The 15,202-nt window shown below is 39.5% G+C and overlaps 1 protein-coding gene across 1 annotated transcript; it reads left to right on the top strand.

Moving 5' to 3' along the window:
• The first annotated feature begins 1,476 nt into the window (after positions 1-1,476).
• Positions 1,477-13,625, top strand: PFDN1 (prefoldin subunit 1). The gene is made up of 4 exons (XM_053463345.1): positions 1,477-1,564; positions 3,245-3,411; positions 5,550-5,634; positions 13,482-13,625. Exons 1-4 carry the CDS (start codon positions 1,532-1,534, stop codon positions 13,563-13,565), a joined length of 369 nt encoding a protein of 122 aa, XP_053319320.1. The 5' UTR covers positions 1,477-1,531; the 3' UTR covers positions 13,566-13,625.
• The last annotated feature ends 1,577 nt before the right edge of the window (positions 13,626-15,202 follow it).

Below are 15,202 nucleotides of genomic sequence, written 5' to 3'. Positions count from 1 at the left end.
CTTATATATATATATATATATACACACACACACAATAACTAAATAGTGCTGTTCTTGACAAACAAAAAAGAAAAGAAAAAAAAAACCTTATCCCACATCATTCAAATAAACTTCCTTTTTCTGAACACCTTGGGGATACAATTGTTGTCAATAACACTATATTTTGGATGGGCACAACACAGGGCTGATTCTGTATGGCAATGCTAATGATTTTTGTTCATCTATAGACTTTCATTACTCGAGTGTCCAGCTGAGTGATAGTGAGCCATTCCACAGTCAGTATGATGAGTGCATTGCGCCAACATTGGTCCATGATTAAACACATACCTCTGTAATAAGACTGACCCAAGTAACCGAGTGGAGCCAAGAAAGGGGTAGGGACAATGTCAACACATTCTTTTCAAACGGAAGAGCTCAGTAACAGCTTTTAAAGCTAAATTAACAGCAAAACACCCACTTAATATAAAAGGAAATACATTGTTGAGTATAAATGATTGATACTGTCGGCTCCCACTAGGAGCAGACAGCAACCGCAAAGCAATCAAGCAACTTGCTTTGCGGTCGGGGAGGGGGGGGTAATACTAAAGTACATGCCGGACCGGAGGCTGCCTGATGGCCCTGATTGTTGCGGTCGCGGTCCTGACAACCTGCGGCTTCTGGATTGCCACTAGAATGTGTAAGGCAGCCCCAGGAAAGTGAAATTTTCCCAGTATAACTCCAGTCCAGCCCCTCCACAACCAGCTGAAGACAGGGCCGCGACCCTTGAGTTGAGAACCACTGATCTAAATGATACAGAACCTGTGCCCAGCAACACTCAGTGATTTTCCTTTCATTTTGAAACAAAGGCAATTTTCGGTCTGTTTGAAACAAGCATAAACAGAAGCCAGGGTCAGAATATATTTGTCCCAACGCGTATTTAGTAATGGGCAGATGAAATGCAAGAGCTACCCTCCTGTCCACTATCTGCTAATACTAGAACTATTTTGACAAAGAACACAGTGCAATACTTTTGAATATGTATTGTGAATCTAGTAATAAAATATGGAGCACGTTGTCCTATAAGATGGGCACTGATTGACGAAAATCAGACACTCGGATTCAGGACTCAATCCTGTTCCTTTGAAAGAGACACACACATTATAATATATATATATATATATATATATATATATATATATATATATATATATCTCCCGCGGTCTTCCGTAATTTTTATATAATCCGCTTGCAATAACCCAAACCTTTCGCCGGCAGCGACGCTCGTAAACCTTATCTAAAACTATAAACCCCGTCTAAAACGTTCTACTTTCTATATCAACGTTTGGAGCTACAGTCATTCTTATTTCAGACACAACACTCGCATCTAACGCCCATGACAGACCATCCGCAGCACTTCAGTTATGCCCATTGCCTAACTACCTATGAGCGCCGTGGTTCATTTTATCGGCGACCAATCAGAAACATCTTACTTGAGGTTGGTTGAAAAACGGTAAAACGCCTGACGCAATGCGCATGTCCATATCGAGGAATCATGGCTACCGCGGTGGATTTGGAGCTTAAGAAAGTAAGATTTCTTTTCGTTACGTTTTGTGTTCGTGGAGATAACGCTGGGGTTCCCGTTCGTTATTCATTCCGTGCTTGTGAAGCTGTTTGCCATTTAACGTTGAGTTAAATTACACTGAGCGAATCATGTGTTGCAAGTCAGTACTTCACCCCATCACACGGTCAAATTCGTAGTCTTTTTCCTTTAATAGGTTAAAAGCGGTTTCAGCTGGTGCTCCACCTTTAAACTTAATGAAGCAGAGGGGGATGTTCTATACATAACTATCATGATGCATTGATAATGTGAATGTACTTTTTATTGTTAATGCCACAGTTCTTAAATTAAAGAGGCTGTGGATTGAATCCTTATATAGCAAGTAAGTATTAAGTAAATAAATTAAAAGGACTGTCCAGCCATCAAATACACGTTAATGCATTTTTTTTCTTTTCTTGAAGCCCGGGGTGCAGGTGCTTCATGGTGAAGAATGTGTGAGGGTGTTCCATGTGCTCAATCTTAAAATATGCAATGGAAGATAGAACCCCAAGATCTTCTGAGGAGGCACTTCCATAAATATATGCCCCCCCTTTCTTCCCTCCCAGACTTTAGCTGGGATCTTCTTGGTCCTCCTCATGGCGCAAGGAGGAGGACCACTGTAACCTTCAGGAAGAGACGGGAACCACAAGGCATCAACCGTTTTTTTTACCAAAAAGCCAGGATTACAGTACTTAAAAACACACAAAAATCATAAGCACATGTGCAATCGTGAGAAAAGGTGAAAAAAGTGCCATATAAGGCCCCAGCCCTTTGGTCGGTACACAATTTTTTATTCTCACCAGGCCCAGGGAGAACAAACCAGAGTAGCATCTTGGTGATCTACATGCACTTATTTGGTCTCCACAGTGATAAACCCCAACCACAACTGTGAATGTGTCCACAAAACCTCTCTGGGGGCTCAAAGAAGGCACCTCGGGCTTAAGGCCAGAAGACCAAGCTTTATCCCTTCACACATACTTGTCCTTTTGGCCAAGATAGAGTATGTCCTGATGCATTTTATACCTACTGCCAGTTAGCTCCACTGCTCCAGCACTGGCTTGGTGAGCACTGCAGGTGGGACTCTGTTGTGACAACCATGTGCAGAAAGCAGCCAATCAATGGCAAGAAACATCAGTAGGAAGACTTTACACATGCGCACTGGTGCCTAAATAGAGCCCCGCATACAGTGCTGTATTTACCCGGAGGTGAGTACATCACGTGCAGGTCGATGGATTTGGCCAAACAAATATCCCGCGGGACATTTGAGGGGTGAGGAAAGGGGCTTATGCAAAACCACTCCAACATATGCATGAAAGTCTATATGATTTTTGGAATGTCACTTTAATAATTGTTTTTTTTAATGATCATTAGTTCTTATAAAAGTACATGCTGTGTACTTTCCTATGGATTGTTTAGGGTTTCCCTGGGACACTTCAGTGTATATGATGCCTGTATGGATCCTTAAAATTTTTGTGGTGCCCCTTTTGCAAATGCAATTGCTGCAGAATTTCTGAATATGTAATTACCCCTGCCCTCATTTCTTTTCTGTGTAGCTCATGGGATCGGATAAACACATCTCCTTGCATGTCATGGAAATGTTAGGCCCGTATTGTATAATGGACTTCGCTTTTCCTTGAATGTACAAATAAAATTTATTTCGCATTGCAGGCCTTCACTGAACTTCAAGCTAAAGTAATGGATACGCAGCAAAAGGTGAAACTTGCTGATCTACAAATTGAGCAACTGAACAGGACAAAAAAACATGCCCACCTTACAAATTTAGAAATTAAGAATTTGTCTGAAAACACCCCGATGTATGAAGGTGTGGGGCGAATGTAAGTAATGCCATTTTTTGGGGTTTTTTTTACATATATAGGTAGCTCAGTGATGTCACTGTGACAAAACCGACCTTTATCCATAGTGCATTAAGAAAAGTGCAAAAAGAAGAAGTGTACAATGCAAATGAAAAAGACCCAACAGCCTTTTGCCTTAACACTAAAATGGCAAATGTGTAGGGTATGACTTAGAAGAAATCATAGGCAATTTGCAAAAAAGTGTGTTATTTTCCCAATTGTGGAACAGGTTTTTATCTGTCGTTTCTATTTTGTGTGTTTCTGTGATTTCAAAAGAGCCCTAAAAATGTCTGTTTTGTATGGGTACATCAAACGAGAAAAAAGGGGATCTTGATTAACCCCATTCGGGGCTGTGGTTTTTCATACCCTAGAGACCAGAGTTTTCTCTCATTTATACCCTATGCTAGTTATATTTGATGAACCCATACAAATTATACATTATTTTGTTCAGGAGATGTAGGGCCTTTTTAAAAATCATAGAAATACATGAAATGTATAATTTAATATGCATTTTTCTATAGTAGGTGTAACGGATATTAAGACCGTCCCATCATAACTACTGAATATTTGCTGTACACATTGTAAGAAATAAAACTGCAAAGGTACACCTACTTTTAGTAGCATTAAAGTCACATTCGACTTTGTGACTGTTGATAGACCTTTCTTTGAAAGACTAAGTTTACATAAAATTGTAATGGTCTATGCCTCTGCAGCATCTTATTTACTAAATTTACTTTACTAAATAAAGCACTGCCATTCTAATTTATCTGTCAATTCTGCCGTCGCATGCTTATACAACGTGTTTCCTCAAATACCTGTTGCTCTCTACATCTACAGTTTATGCAATTTGCTAAAAAGAAAAGAAAAACATATCTGTTAAAATGAATGTAATAGAATGTAAAATAGCTTTTTATTCCTAATTTGAATGCTCCAGCCAAGTTTTGTTTTACAACTGAAATCTATTTTCTACTGCATACGTAACTGTCTACCAAGTCAAAACACTGCTATTTTTATGGCTTGCGGTAACGTGAGAGGTGAAATCAGTGAAAACGGATTTACTAATAGCCGAGTGACTCAGTTACTAATCCCTTTAAATGTCTGTGGACTGGATGTTATATTTTTCCCTTCCTCTTTGCGGATGCCGTTTGAAGGACAAAAAGGATGCATATCGGTCACTTTTGCATTTGGTGTTCATGGTATTTAATACGGAGTACTGTAAAACCTTAAATGTAATATGCACAAATTACCTTTTTTTTTTTTTTTTTGGAGTCCTGAAAACAGGGGTATTTATACCAGTAATATTTGAGCAACCCCTTAACTGCCATAGGCAGCCACGACCACCTCACCCCACTGCATTATCTCCAATGAGAGTGATGTCAGCATTTACATTAACTAATGCGTTAACGAATAAAAATAACAGCATGGACCAGGAAGTCAAAGGTGCTTCCAGGTCAGCTGCACTGTCTTACCTGTCATAAGTTTTTATTTATTTTTTTACATATCTGATCGTGTTTTTCCTAATTGCTATGTGGTTAATGACTCTTTAGGCCACCAGTTATAAGACAGTGACCTAATCTAGTGGGTGTGTATTATACAGAATCTCATTTTTCTTCCTACCAATTTAAGGGTAAAGTAATACCTGTGCCCCTTGTATTTGTATGTATGTTAACAACAGATATTGCTCATTTTATAATAGCTTACAATTTCTAAATATGGAAGATGATTCAGAGGTTATTTTTAGAGGATTATGTTTAAGTTCATTTGCCTGCAATCAATTTCCCAGGCTTTGTGTAGATGCAGAGCCACTTGGATTTCCCCCTTTTCAGATTTAAAGCGTGTTGGGCTCTCAGCAAGCCAGAGTGCCGTTGGTACTGATGGGTGGCTGCTGCAAGGAGAATGCATGTCAGCACCCAGTGCCTGTTAATGTTTTGTGTTAGCATGGGCAAAAACCTAGTGGAGCTGCCTGGCTTACTTGGAAGCGGCCAATAGGGAAATTGTCAAACAAATGAAACCCTGTTTAATCGATGGGGAATTAGAGAAGCAAACGGCTTGCTATGTCACTGTGCTGTTTATCGTTGAAAATAGCTTAAAATAAAAACCATAATGTTTTTGTTTTTCAGGTTTGTACTTCAAACAAAAGAAAACATTCATTCCCAGTTGTTAAACAAGCAGAAAATAGCTGATGAGAAAATTTCAGAGTTGGAGGTTGGTCTAAAATATTTCTTATTTCTAACATTGCAAAAATAATTGTGCCATTTTATGTCTCTGACACCCCCCCCACTAGAGAAGGATGCATATTAAAGTAGTTCGAGTACTTTAATATGCATCTTCCAAAACATAGAAGTGGTGGCCCTGCTGGAGCAGCTCTCTTCCTCCTCCATTGTCCAACTGTCTTGTGAGTGATTGGCTGCTTTTTTGCAGCCAATCAGTGGCAGGAAAGTGCTCTCATTAAAATCATACATGTACTGAAAGTAGATATAGTTTCCCCCAAATTGTTACAGTTCAGTGTACTAAAGTAAACGTGAACGTGCTTACCAATTAAAATGTTCTTAATATACGAATAAGATCTGACTTATATGTAAAATGCTGGGGGCAGCCATCATCTTTACTTCCTATTCTCAGGATTTGTATGATTATTCTCCCTGTTTATTTCCTATTAGTTTTTGATAAGTTTTAGTGAACCACCATTCATAGAGTAAGAGTCACACAACATTTGACCTCATATGTAATGTAATCTTTACCGACATTGAAGTACAAATGTCTTTGGACCGTCGCCTCTGTGACGAGTACTGCAGTAACCATTTTTGCTTCCTTGTTGCTGGCTGTTAGCATAGCTAAATTCATTTTATAACCCTTAGATTTCCAGCTATGCCTCACATTTACACTTAAATACCTAGCACCCTTCTGGTAAGGGAAAGTTGCTGATCAATATGTGACCTGGAAGGCAGACCAGCAACAGCAAAAACGAGCCCCCACAAGCCCTTTGATGGAAGCCTACAGCAGTCATCAGAGACTCCCCCTGCAATGGCTGGTCAGCAATGGCTGGTCTGCTAGAGGCAGCTTCAGGGACAGGGGGAGAGGGTTCTTTGGTCTCCCCATGAGTGTGGAGACCACCCCCAACACCCCTCTGCTGCCTGATCGCTCCATGAGAGCGACAGTGCAGCGTTAACCCCTTCAATGCCACAATTGTGTATAACACATTCGTGGCATTGCAGGGGTTAACATTTGGGGACTAAATATCAGTCAATGCTGTGCTCCAGTGGAACATCAACATCGAAAGAGTTAAAAAAAAAAAAAAAAAAAAATTATATTTTTAAAAAAACAGCACTGACCTGAAAGTCCAGGGTGCTTCCAGGTCAAACGCTATGAGTTTAGTAAGTGGGCTGATGATGATCAGATCACTCCTAACCAACTGTTAGTTTAAAAAAAATCCTGGCTCCTAACTTTTTTACCTGGCGCCTAGAGTCACAACAAATTTGTCAAGCCCTGGATTAACCTATAACCTACTGATTAAGTTTCTTTCAAAATCTCACCTCTTATTGTAGAGTCTAACCTCCCTGTGAAATTAATCATGAGGTCTCTGAAATCTTGACAGCAGCGTTAGTTTCCCTGCACTGAGGTTGCATTCTGTAAGGGCAGCAAAATTATTAAGAAGCAATGTGAGAGACTTCTGCATGTCAAACCTTTCCTTGTCCAGAACTAACTGTTGTCCGTCTGCCATTTTTAGGAAATTTGTTTGTACATCTCATTCTTCAATTTATGAATCTTCTGGTGTAAAAGCGAGAATTGCTAGATAGCGTTTTATACTAAATGCTATCCTGATGAAAAGCAAAACAAACACACTTTAAGGATTTTGACAAGTTTATGCAAAGACTCGATAATGGCAGTGTTGACACCCCCCCCCCAGACCTCTACAGTCCACCCTGGCATGCTGTCAATTAACTGATGGCAGCCCATTTTTACATAATCAATGCTTGGAGTTTGTCAGAACTTGTGGGCTTTTGTTTGTCCTCTTGAGGATTGACCACAAGGTCTGAGGAGTTTCCTGGCCACGGACTCAAAAATGACTTGTTCCCTAAGCCACTTAGTCATCAAGGTGATCCGTCATGCTTGAAAGGCATTGTTCATCACCAAACTGTTCTTGGATAGTTGGGAGAAATTGCTCTCGTGTTCTTAGGCAAAATTGTGAGTGAGCCCACTCCCTTGACTGAGAAGTAACCCCACACATGAATGGTCTTAGAATGTTTATTTTCCAGATGCCCCAAACTATCGGAAAAGGGCTTCATCAGAGGAAATGACTTTTCCCCAGTCCTCAGTAGTCCAATCCCTGTACCTTTTTGCAGAATATCAGTCTATCCCTGATGTTTTTCCTAAAGAGAATTGCCTTCTTTGCTGTACTTCTTCCAGGCCATCCTCCAAAAGTCTTTGCCTCACTGTGCATGCAGATGCACTCACACCTGCTTGCTGCCAATCCTGAGCAAGCTCTGCACTGGTGGCGCCCCAATCCTGCAGCTGGATCAGCTTTAGGAACCGGTCCTGGCACTTGCTGGACTTTTTTGGGTGTCTTGACGCATTCTTCACAATAATCGAACCTCCCTCCTTGAAGTTCTTGATGATCCGATAAATGGTTGGTTTAGATGCAGGTTTACTAGCAGCAATATCCTTGCCTTTTTTGTGCAAAGCAATGATGACAGCACGTGTTTCCTTGCAGATAACCATGGTTAACAGAGGAAGAACAATATTGTCAAGCACCACCCTCATTTTAACCCCTTAATGACAATTGCCGGTCCTGGCACGGCACGGAAAAGCATGTGCTTTACGACAATTGACGTGCCAGGACCGGCACGTCTTTAAACGGGTGTAGAAAGCGATCTACTATCGCTTTCTGCACCCAAAAAGCGTTGCTGAATGCCTCGACCTCGAGGCATTCAGCAACGCCGCGATCGGCACGAAGGGGCCATCTCTGGCCCCTCCACGGGGCGTCAACATCCGCCATACTTTGTATGGCGGCGGACGCCCGTTTTAAAAGCGTTTAGGAGGCGATCGACGATCGCCTCCTAAACTTAAATGGTGTCGCTAGAATGCCTCGATCAGGAGGCATCCAGCGACACCAAACACTAACCTTTTGATGGGCTGTGACCGCTCCGGAGAGCGGTCACAGCCGCAGCTGCCGGCAATCTTCGCCATCAAGGAAGATGGCCGCCGTCCTGTAACAGGAACCACAAAGTTTAAAAGTTCGCTAGATGGTCCAGACCATCTAGAGAACTTTGGCTCCACTTGCAGGTTGAATACAGGTACTGCATTCACCATGCAAGTCAATGGAGCCCAGCTTTCTAATCACAGTGTGATTAGTAAAAATAAATTAAAAAATAAAATAAAATTAATAATAATTAGAAAAAAATAGTAAAAAAAACAGTAAAATGTAAAAATCATTTCCCACTGATGTCACTATCAGGGGAACCTCCAAGTTGAAAAAAAATGTTAAAATTTTTTTAAAAAAATAATAAAAAAAAATATATATATAAAAAATATATTTTTGTGAGCAAGTCCTAAAATTAGCATATTAGCTTAAAACAATTCTCGCATGGAAAGAGTTAAAATACTGGCATATTAAATGCCCGTGGGGTGTCTACTTTTAAAAAATGTATGATTTGATGGGGTAAATTGAATGGGCCAGGTTCAACAACGTCCCAATTAACACGGGGGGAAGGATGGCCACACATCTAATTTCCAATTTAAAAAAATGCACACGTACCAAATGTGGCCTTTTAGTTCCCCCAAAAAATGACACACCCATGCATGTGGGGTATCACTGCACTCAGGAGATGTTGCTGAACACATTATGGGGTGTCGTGTGACAGCGGCATATACCAGGAGCTGTAAATTCATACATAAAGTAGGTGTGTGTGGGAAAAATACACACACAAAAATATTACTGCAAACTTTGAAAAAATGCTGGTGGTAAAATGTGTGCATGCAAAGAGTTAAAATACCAGCATTTAAAATACCCTGTGGTGTCTAGTTTTGAAAAATATATGGTTTTGTTGGGCACACTGAAATGGCCTGGCTCAAAGATGTACCAAATAGGGCATGGGCAGTGGATCCCAAATGCCAAAGTTCAACATTGAAAAAAGCGCATGCCCCAAATGTGGCCCTTTTGCCCCAAAACAGCCAGGCAAAATCATTCATGTGAGGTATCGCTGTACTCAGGAGATGTTGCTGAACACATATTGGGGTGTTTTGTGATAGTGACATATACGAGAACATTTTAATTCATACCTGAATTAAAATGTGTGTGGAAAACCAAATGCAAACAAATGACTACCACAAAGCTTGACAAAGACTGGTGGTAGATATGGTGCATGGAAAGAGTTAAAATACTAGCATTTGAAATACCCTGGGGTGTCTAGTTTTCAAAAATATATGGGTTTATTGGGCACACTGAAATGGCCCGGCTCAAAGATGTACCAAATAGGGCATGGGCAGTGGATCCCCAAATGCCAAAGTTCAACATTGAAAAAAGCGCATGCCCCAAATGTGGCCCTTTTGCCCCCAAACAGCCAGGCAAAATCATTCATGTGGGGTATCGCTGCGCTCAGGAGATGTTGCTGAACACATATTGGGGTGTTTTGTGATAGTGACATAAACGAGAACATTTTAATTCATACCTGAAGTAAAATGTGTATGACAAAACAAATGCAAAAAAATGACTACCATAAAGTTTGACATAGGCTGCTGGTAGAATAAGTGCATGGAAAGAGTTAAAATACTAGCATTTGGAATACCCTGGGCTGTCTAGTTTTCAAAAATATATGACTTGATGGGGTAAAATGCATTGGCCGGGTTCAAAGATACCCGAAATGGCACAAAGGGGGAAGAATTACCAGATTTGGAAAAAATGGCTTTGAAATAGCAAAACGCTACCTGTACTTATTGCCCCATAATGGGTAGAAAAAAGCAAAAAAACATAAAAACATTGGGTATTTCTAAACTCAGGACAAATAGTAGAATCTATTTAGCAGGTTTTTTCATTACCTTTTATAGATGAGTAAAAGATTTTTCAACTAAAAGTTAGAAACAGTCATTTTTTTCTAAATTTTTCACCATATTTTATAATTTTTTTAATAGTAAATAATATGATACAATTAAAACAATGTCATCTAAAGAAAGCCCTTCTTGTCCTGAAAAAAACAATATCTAATGTGTGTGGGTTCAGTAAACGGGAAAGAAGAAAATTACAGCTAAACACAAGCAGCGCAGAAATGTTAAAAAGGCCATTGTCACAAAGGGTACAAAAAGTAAAATCAGCCTTTGTCTCGAAGGGGTTAAAGCTTCGTCTGTTGTTCTAACTCAATCAGCATAACTGAGTGATCTCCAGCCTTGTCCAAGTCAACACTCTCATCTGTGTTAATGAGAGAATCACTGACATGTCAGCCGGTCCTTTTGGGAAATTACTTTAATTCCTAAACTATTTACCCAATTTGGATGTAAATACACTCAAATGAAAGCAGAAAGTCTACACTTTAATCACATCTTGATTGGTTCATTTCTATTCCAGAGGTGGCATACAGAGCAAAAACTCTGAAACGTATGGCCCTGTCTGTTTTTTGTTTTTTTTACCTAACTATATGGGAGCTATCACTAAGTACCTTGAGCTGTCTTAGTTTAATTCAGTTATTCATTAGGTCTTCCTACTTATATCTTCCAAATAGTACAAATATAGTGTGTGTTATACATTAAAAAATGCTAAGGAATTTATACAGATTTAAAAAAAAAAAAAAACAAAACATGATTGCTTATTTAGAGATGTGAATAATTAAGATGTTAAACTGTATCTGTGACTTTTAGTGCAACCAAGAGGGACACCTAGTGGATAGATTCTAAATTGTTTATGTTCAGTATGTATCTGTAAAATAACACAAGGAATTTGGTTGTACCATACCTTTTTATGAGAGTTGGTACCGTGTTAGCCGTAGAATTACAGGAGACATGTTACACTACTACATTTTGGTTTGTGCTATTGCTTGTTTCTGGAATACAAGACCTAGGGTTACCCCCTTCACTTAGTAATTGCAATTTGATATAGGCAAAGTTATACTTGCCTTAAAGCAGCTGGTGCCATTTCCTTTTTGTAGGTGCATAGCCCAGTCTGAGAAGGGCAGCCTGGATAGCGGTAAACTGCTTCAAGTTGTCTCTTCCTATACTGACCACTACTTATTTTCAGAGCATTCTTTTTTTCTGAAGGTTGAAATATGCTATGCTGATCACCTACATGTTATACAAAGAAGAGGTGCTGGATATAGAACCCTTGGGGGCTCAACAGTCCACGAGATATTAACTGCTATGCTCTTACTGCACCTGCCTCCCAGGTTCAGAAGTCTGCATGATTCAGCTACTGCTGATTGCTGGAAGGCTGTAAACTAACTGGAATAATTCCCCCCCCCCCCCCCATATAATCCTAGGTTCACACATGAGTCACTGGCACATGCCTAGTGGGCCTGATTGATAAGCCGCTACTGCAGAGGAGGAAGCATTCTGAGCTGCCCTTGCATCAAATCTTGTACTATACTTTACATTTGTATGTTTGTTTTTATAAGGTATGGTTGTAGCAGCTGATCTGATATATCGGTTAGATGGCTGGAAGAATAAAGATTATCTGCAAAGACTAAGGGACCTCAATATTTATAGCTTAGAGGAAAAGAGAGAGGGACATCAAAAACACTTAAATGCATAAAGGATTTAACATGGTAGATGAATATTATCACAGGTTTAGGAGGGAAAATGTAAGAAACAGGTTTTAAATCTAGCAGATCTGATGTAACATGAGGAAGTTTTACTTTACTGAGGGGGGGTAGATAAATATAACTGCCTCCCAGGTAACTGCCTATAGGTAAATGCTAATATAGTAAGGGAATTTAAGCATGCATAGGGTAGCTGTATGGCTATTCTAAATCAGACAGGCCCAAGGATTAAGTAAGTATTGTCTTTCTACCAGGGGAGGGCTGGTAGGCTAAGGCCTGGGGGCAAGTCTAGTCAAGTGGCCCGTTGCACCAACGAATCAGCCCACCATCCATGCCCATCTTTTCCTGATTTTCTAATGCATATTGATGTAATGTGATGGGATTGGGAGTAATCGGTACACTTTAAAAAAAAAAAATCCTTTTTAATAAAATATGCAGATTGAAATAGAGTAAATAACACAAAACCTTTACTTTTCCTCCCACTGATTTCTGGGCCTTGAAAGTTTTTTTTTTTTTTTTTGTCCTCGAGTGACTACAAATTCAGGAGGGAGCTTTATCTCTGGATAACTAAAAATTAAATGTGTACAATTTATTCCTAGAGAAAGTAAAGTGCCAGGAACCAGATGACCAAATACACACCAAGACAGGCTCTGCCACACCGACACCCAAACACACACACACCAGGACAGGCTCTGCCACACCGACACCCAAACACACATACCATGAAAGGCACAGTATATCCTGTCACACGTTCAAGAAGATTTCATACCAAACCTTGCACAACGGGAAAATTACCTCTTTAATGCCATTCTTTTCTTGAACTGCGTTAGTGATTAAATCTTGTATTGGTGATAAGGAGCCAAAGTCTTGTTTATTGGGTACCTGGTCTTGCCGCTGAAATGCATATAGTGGATGTTACCCTGCATGTAGTGTTTGGGAAAGCTAGCGTGTAACGAGGCGTTCATGGTCCAGTAGGACCACATTGTGGGCTTATTACCAACAACGTAAGAGAGGTTGTTTAAAAATTGGGCTTTAAGGTGAGGCTTAACCACAAGAGCTGGGATTTAAATGGTAGTATATTAATTCATTTTTAAATATAGTGCTTTGTGGTTATCACCAGCCCTGCCAACATTTCTGACAATTCCTTGTTGGTACTAAAACAAATGTAGGATTTAAAGAACATGCTATGTGACATGCAGAGCTTCAGGCAAGCTATATCTATACTCTTCACTCTATCCATTAATACTGTTTTAATTGTGACATTAACAATGTATTTTTATCTTCAATAATTATATATCTTTTGTTTTGCAGCAAAAAAAATCTTATTTGGAGCGCAGTGTAAAAGATGCTGAAGATAACATAAGAGAGATGTTGATGGCTCGAAGAACACAATAAAAACTGTCTATTTTCCATTGTTTTAACTTAAGTATGCTAAATAAAAGTAATTTACTTGAACAGCTAATATACTGCGAGTAATTACTAACACACAGGGTGAATGCAACATTTTGAACTAAAATATAACTTTGGGAGGGAATTATTTATATTTTCGACCTTTTTATGGCTTTCTGTGACAAAATAAAGTTTTAATTAGCATTCAGGAATATGGGTAATTCATTGTACCGCAAGGAATATAATTTCATGGTCATGACTATGGGACAGAATACTCATTTAAGATTTATATTCTAAATATGTTTATGTAGACTGAACATTGTGTCATCACAGATTTTAGAATAACTAAATTGTATTAACTAAATACAGTTTGTCCCTTTTGTCAGTTTAATTGACATTGTTTAATGGATGCTGAGATGGACAGCATCACTATTATTGTCTGATCAATATCATGTCCTAATATGATCATATAGAAACAAAGTCGAAGACATGAATAGGCAGCCCCGGAAAAACACCCTTCAGAAAAAAAAAAACCTCACTTCCCCATAGTGATGTCGCATGCAAACAACCTCCCCCCCCCCCCAATATCTGGAGTATACTTCCTGAAGCTTTTTACACATCATACCTGCTGCTGCTCTCAGGCACCACCAGAACTTGAATCGTCACATTTTACCTTCAAAGTTAATGACTGACTAGACACCACAAGACGTTGCCATTATTTATAAATAATTAAAAGCAAAGGGTTGTTTATTAATTGGGCATTTCCCTATGTCTAAAACCAAATAGGATGTTTTTTTGTTTTGTTTTTTTTGTTAAGAAGACACCGCAAGTGGGCACCTTAATGTATATGATAGCGTAGTGGAGCGATGTAATACCAGAGAGGAAGAAGCATGTTGCTGCTCTAGAGGTGCAGCTTCTCCTTTGGGTAAGTGGGTTTTTTTTTTTTTGTGTAAGTATAAAGGATACATATTAAAGTATGTGTTCTCTTACCAAGAGGCTGCCTGGGTAACACAAAGCTCCAAGATGCTACAGTTGTGAAAATGTAACCATTTGGGCTGCAGCTTTTCAACTAATTATGTTAAAAACTGCCAAAGCTTTAAGTTGCAAAAGTAACAAAACTACTATGCTTTACAGAGTAGTGGAACTACTTACCTGAGTGAGAAGCTTCATTTCTAGAGCATCAACATGCTTCCTCCTCTCTGGTCTGATGTCGCTCCACTGTTTGGTGCTTTGGAAATCTACCCCCCCACACACACACTTTTTTATCTGTAGAGATGCGTGGACGCGTGGTCAAGCAATAAAAAAATTATTAATGTTTTTTTTCCCCATAATCCAGACCTTTTATCAGCACCTCACCATATGCATACAATGCATACATACATACATATTCTAGAAAACCAAGTACTAGAAACGCAGGGTTGTGGTATGTCCAACTGACATTCCAGAGTTACTTGTATTGCATAATGCTGTGAAAGTGTCTGTGGGGAAAAAACTGGTCCATAATGACAACGTTTGACAAGTTTGGTGTGGAGGAACTGAAGCGGTCCTGACTTTAACCCCACTAAACACCTTTGGGATGACTTGGAATGCTGATGGCCTCACCTCACAAATGCTGTTTGGATTGTCAAAAGCCTTCCCAGAAG

The sequence above is a fragment of the Spea bombifrons genome, chromosome 4, assembly GCF_027358695.1.
Source record: "Spea bombifrons isolate aSpeBom1 chromosome 4, aSpeBom1.2.pri, whole genome shotgun sequence".
In the NCBI taxonomy this organism is placed as follows: domain Eukaryota; kingdom Metazoa; phylum Chordata; class Amphibia; order Anura; family Pelobatidae; genus Spea; species Spea bombifrons.
This window is presented reverse-complemented; position numbering and strand designations above follow the sequence as displayed.

Bases quoted from the DNA above. Each gene is read 5' to 3' on its own strand.
- PFDN1 (XM_053463345.1), top strand. From the start codon at position 1,532: ATGGCTACCGCGGTGGATTTGGAGCTTAAGAAA. The intron at 1,565-3,244 runs GTAAGATTTCTT...TTCGCATTGCAG, and splicing joins TGGATTTGGAGCTTAAGAAA to GCCTTCACTGAACTTCAAGC. The intron at 5,635-13,481 runs GTTGGTCTAAAA...TTTGTTTTGCAG, and splicing joins AGAAAATTTCAGAGTTGGAG to CAAAAAAAATCTTATTTGGA.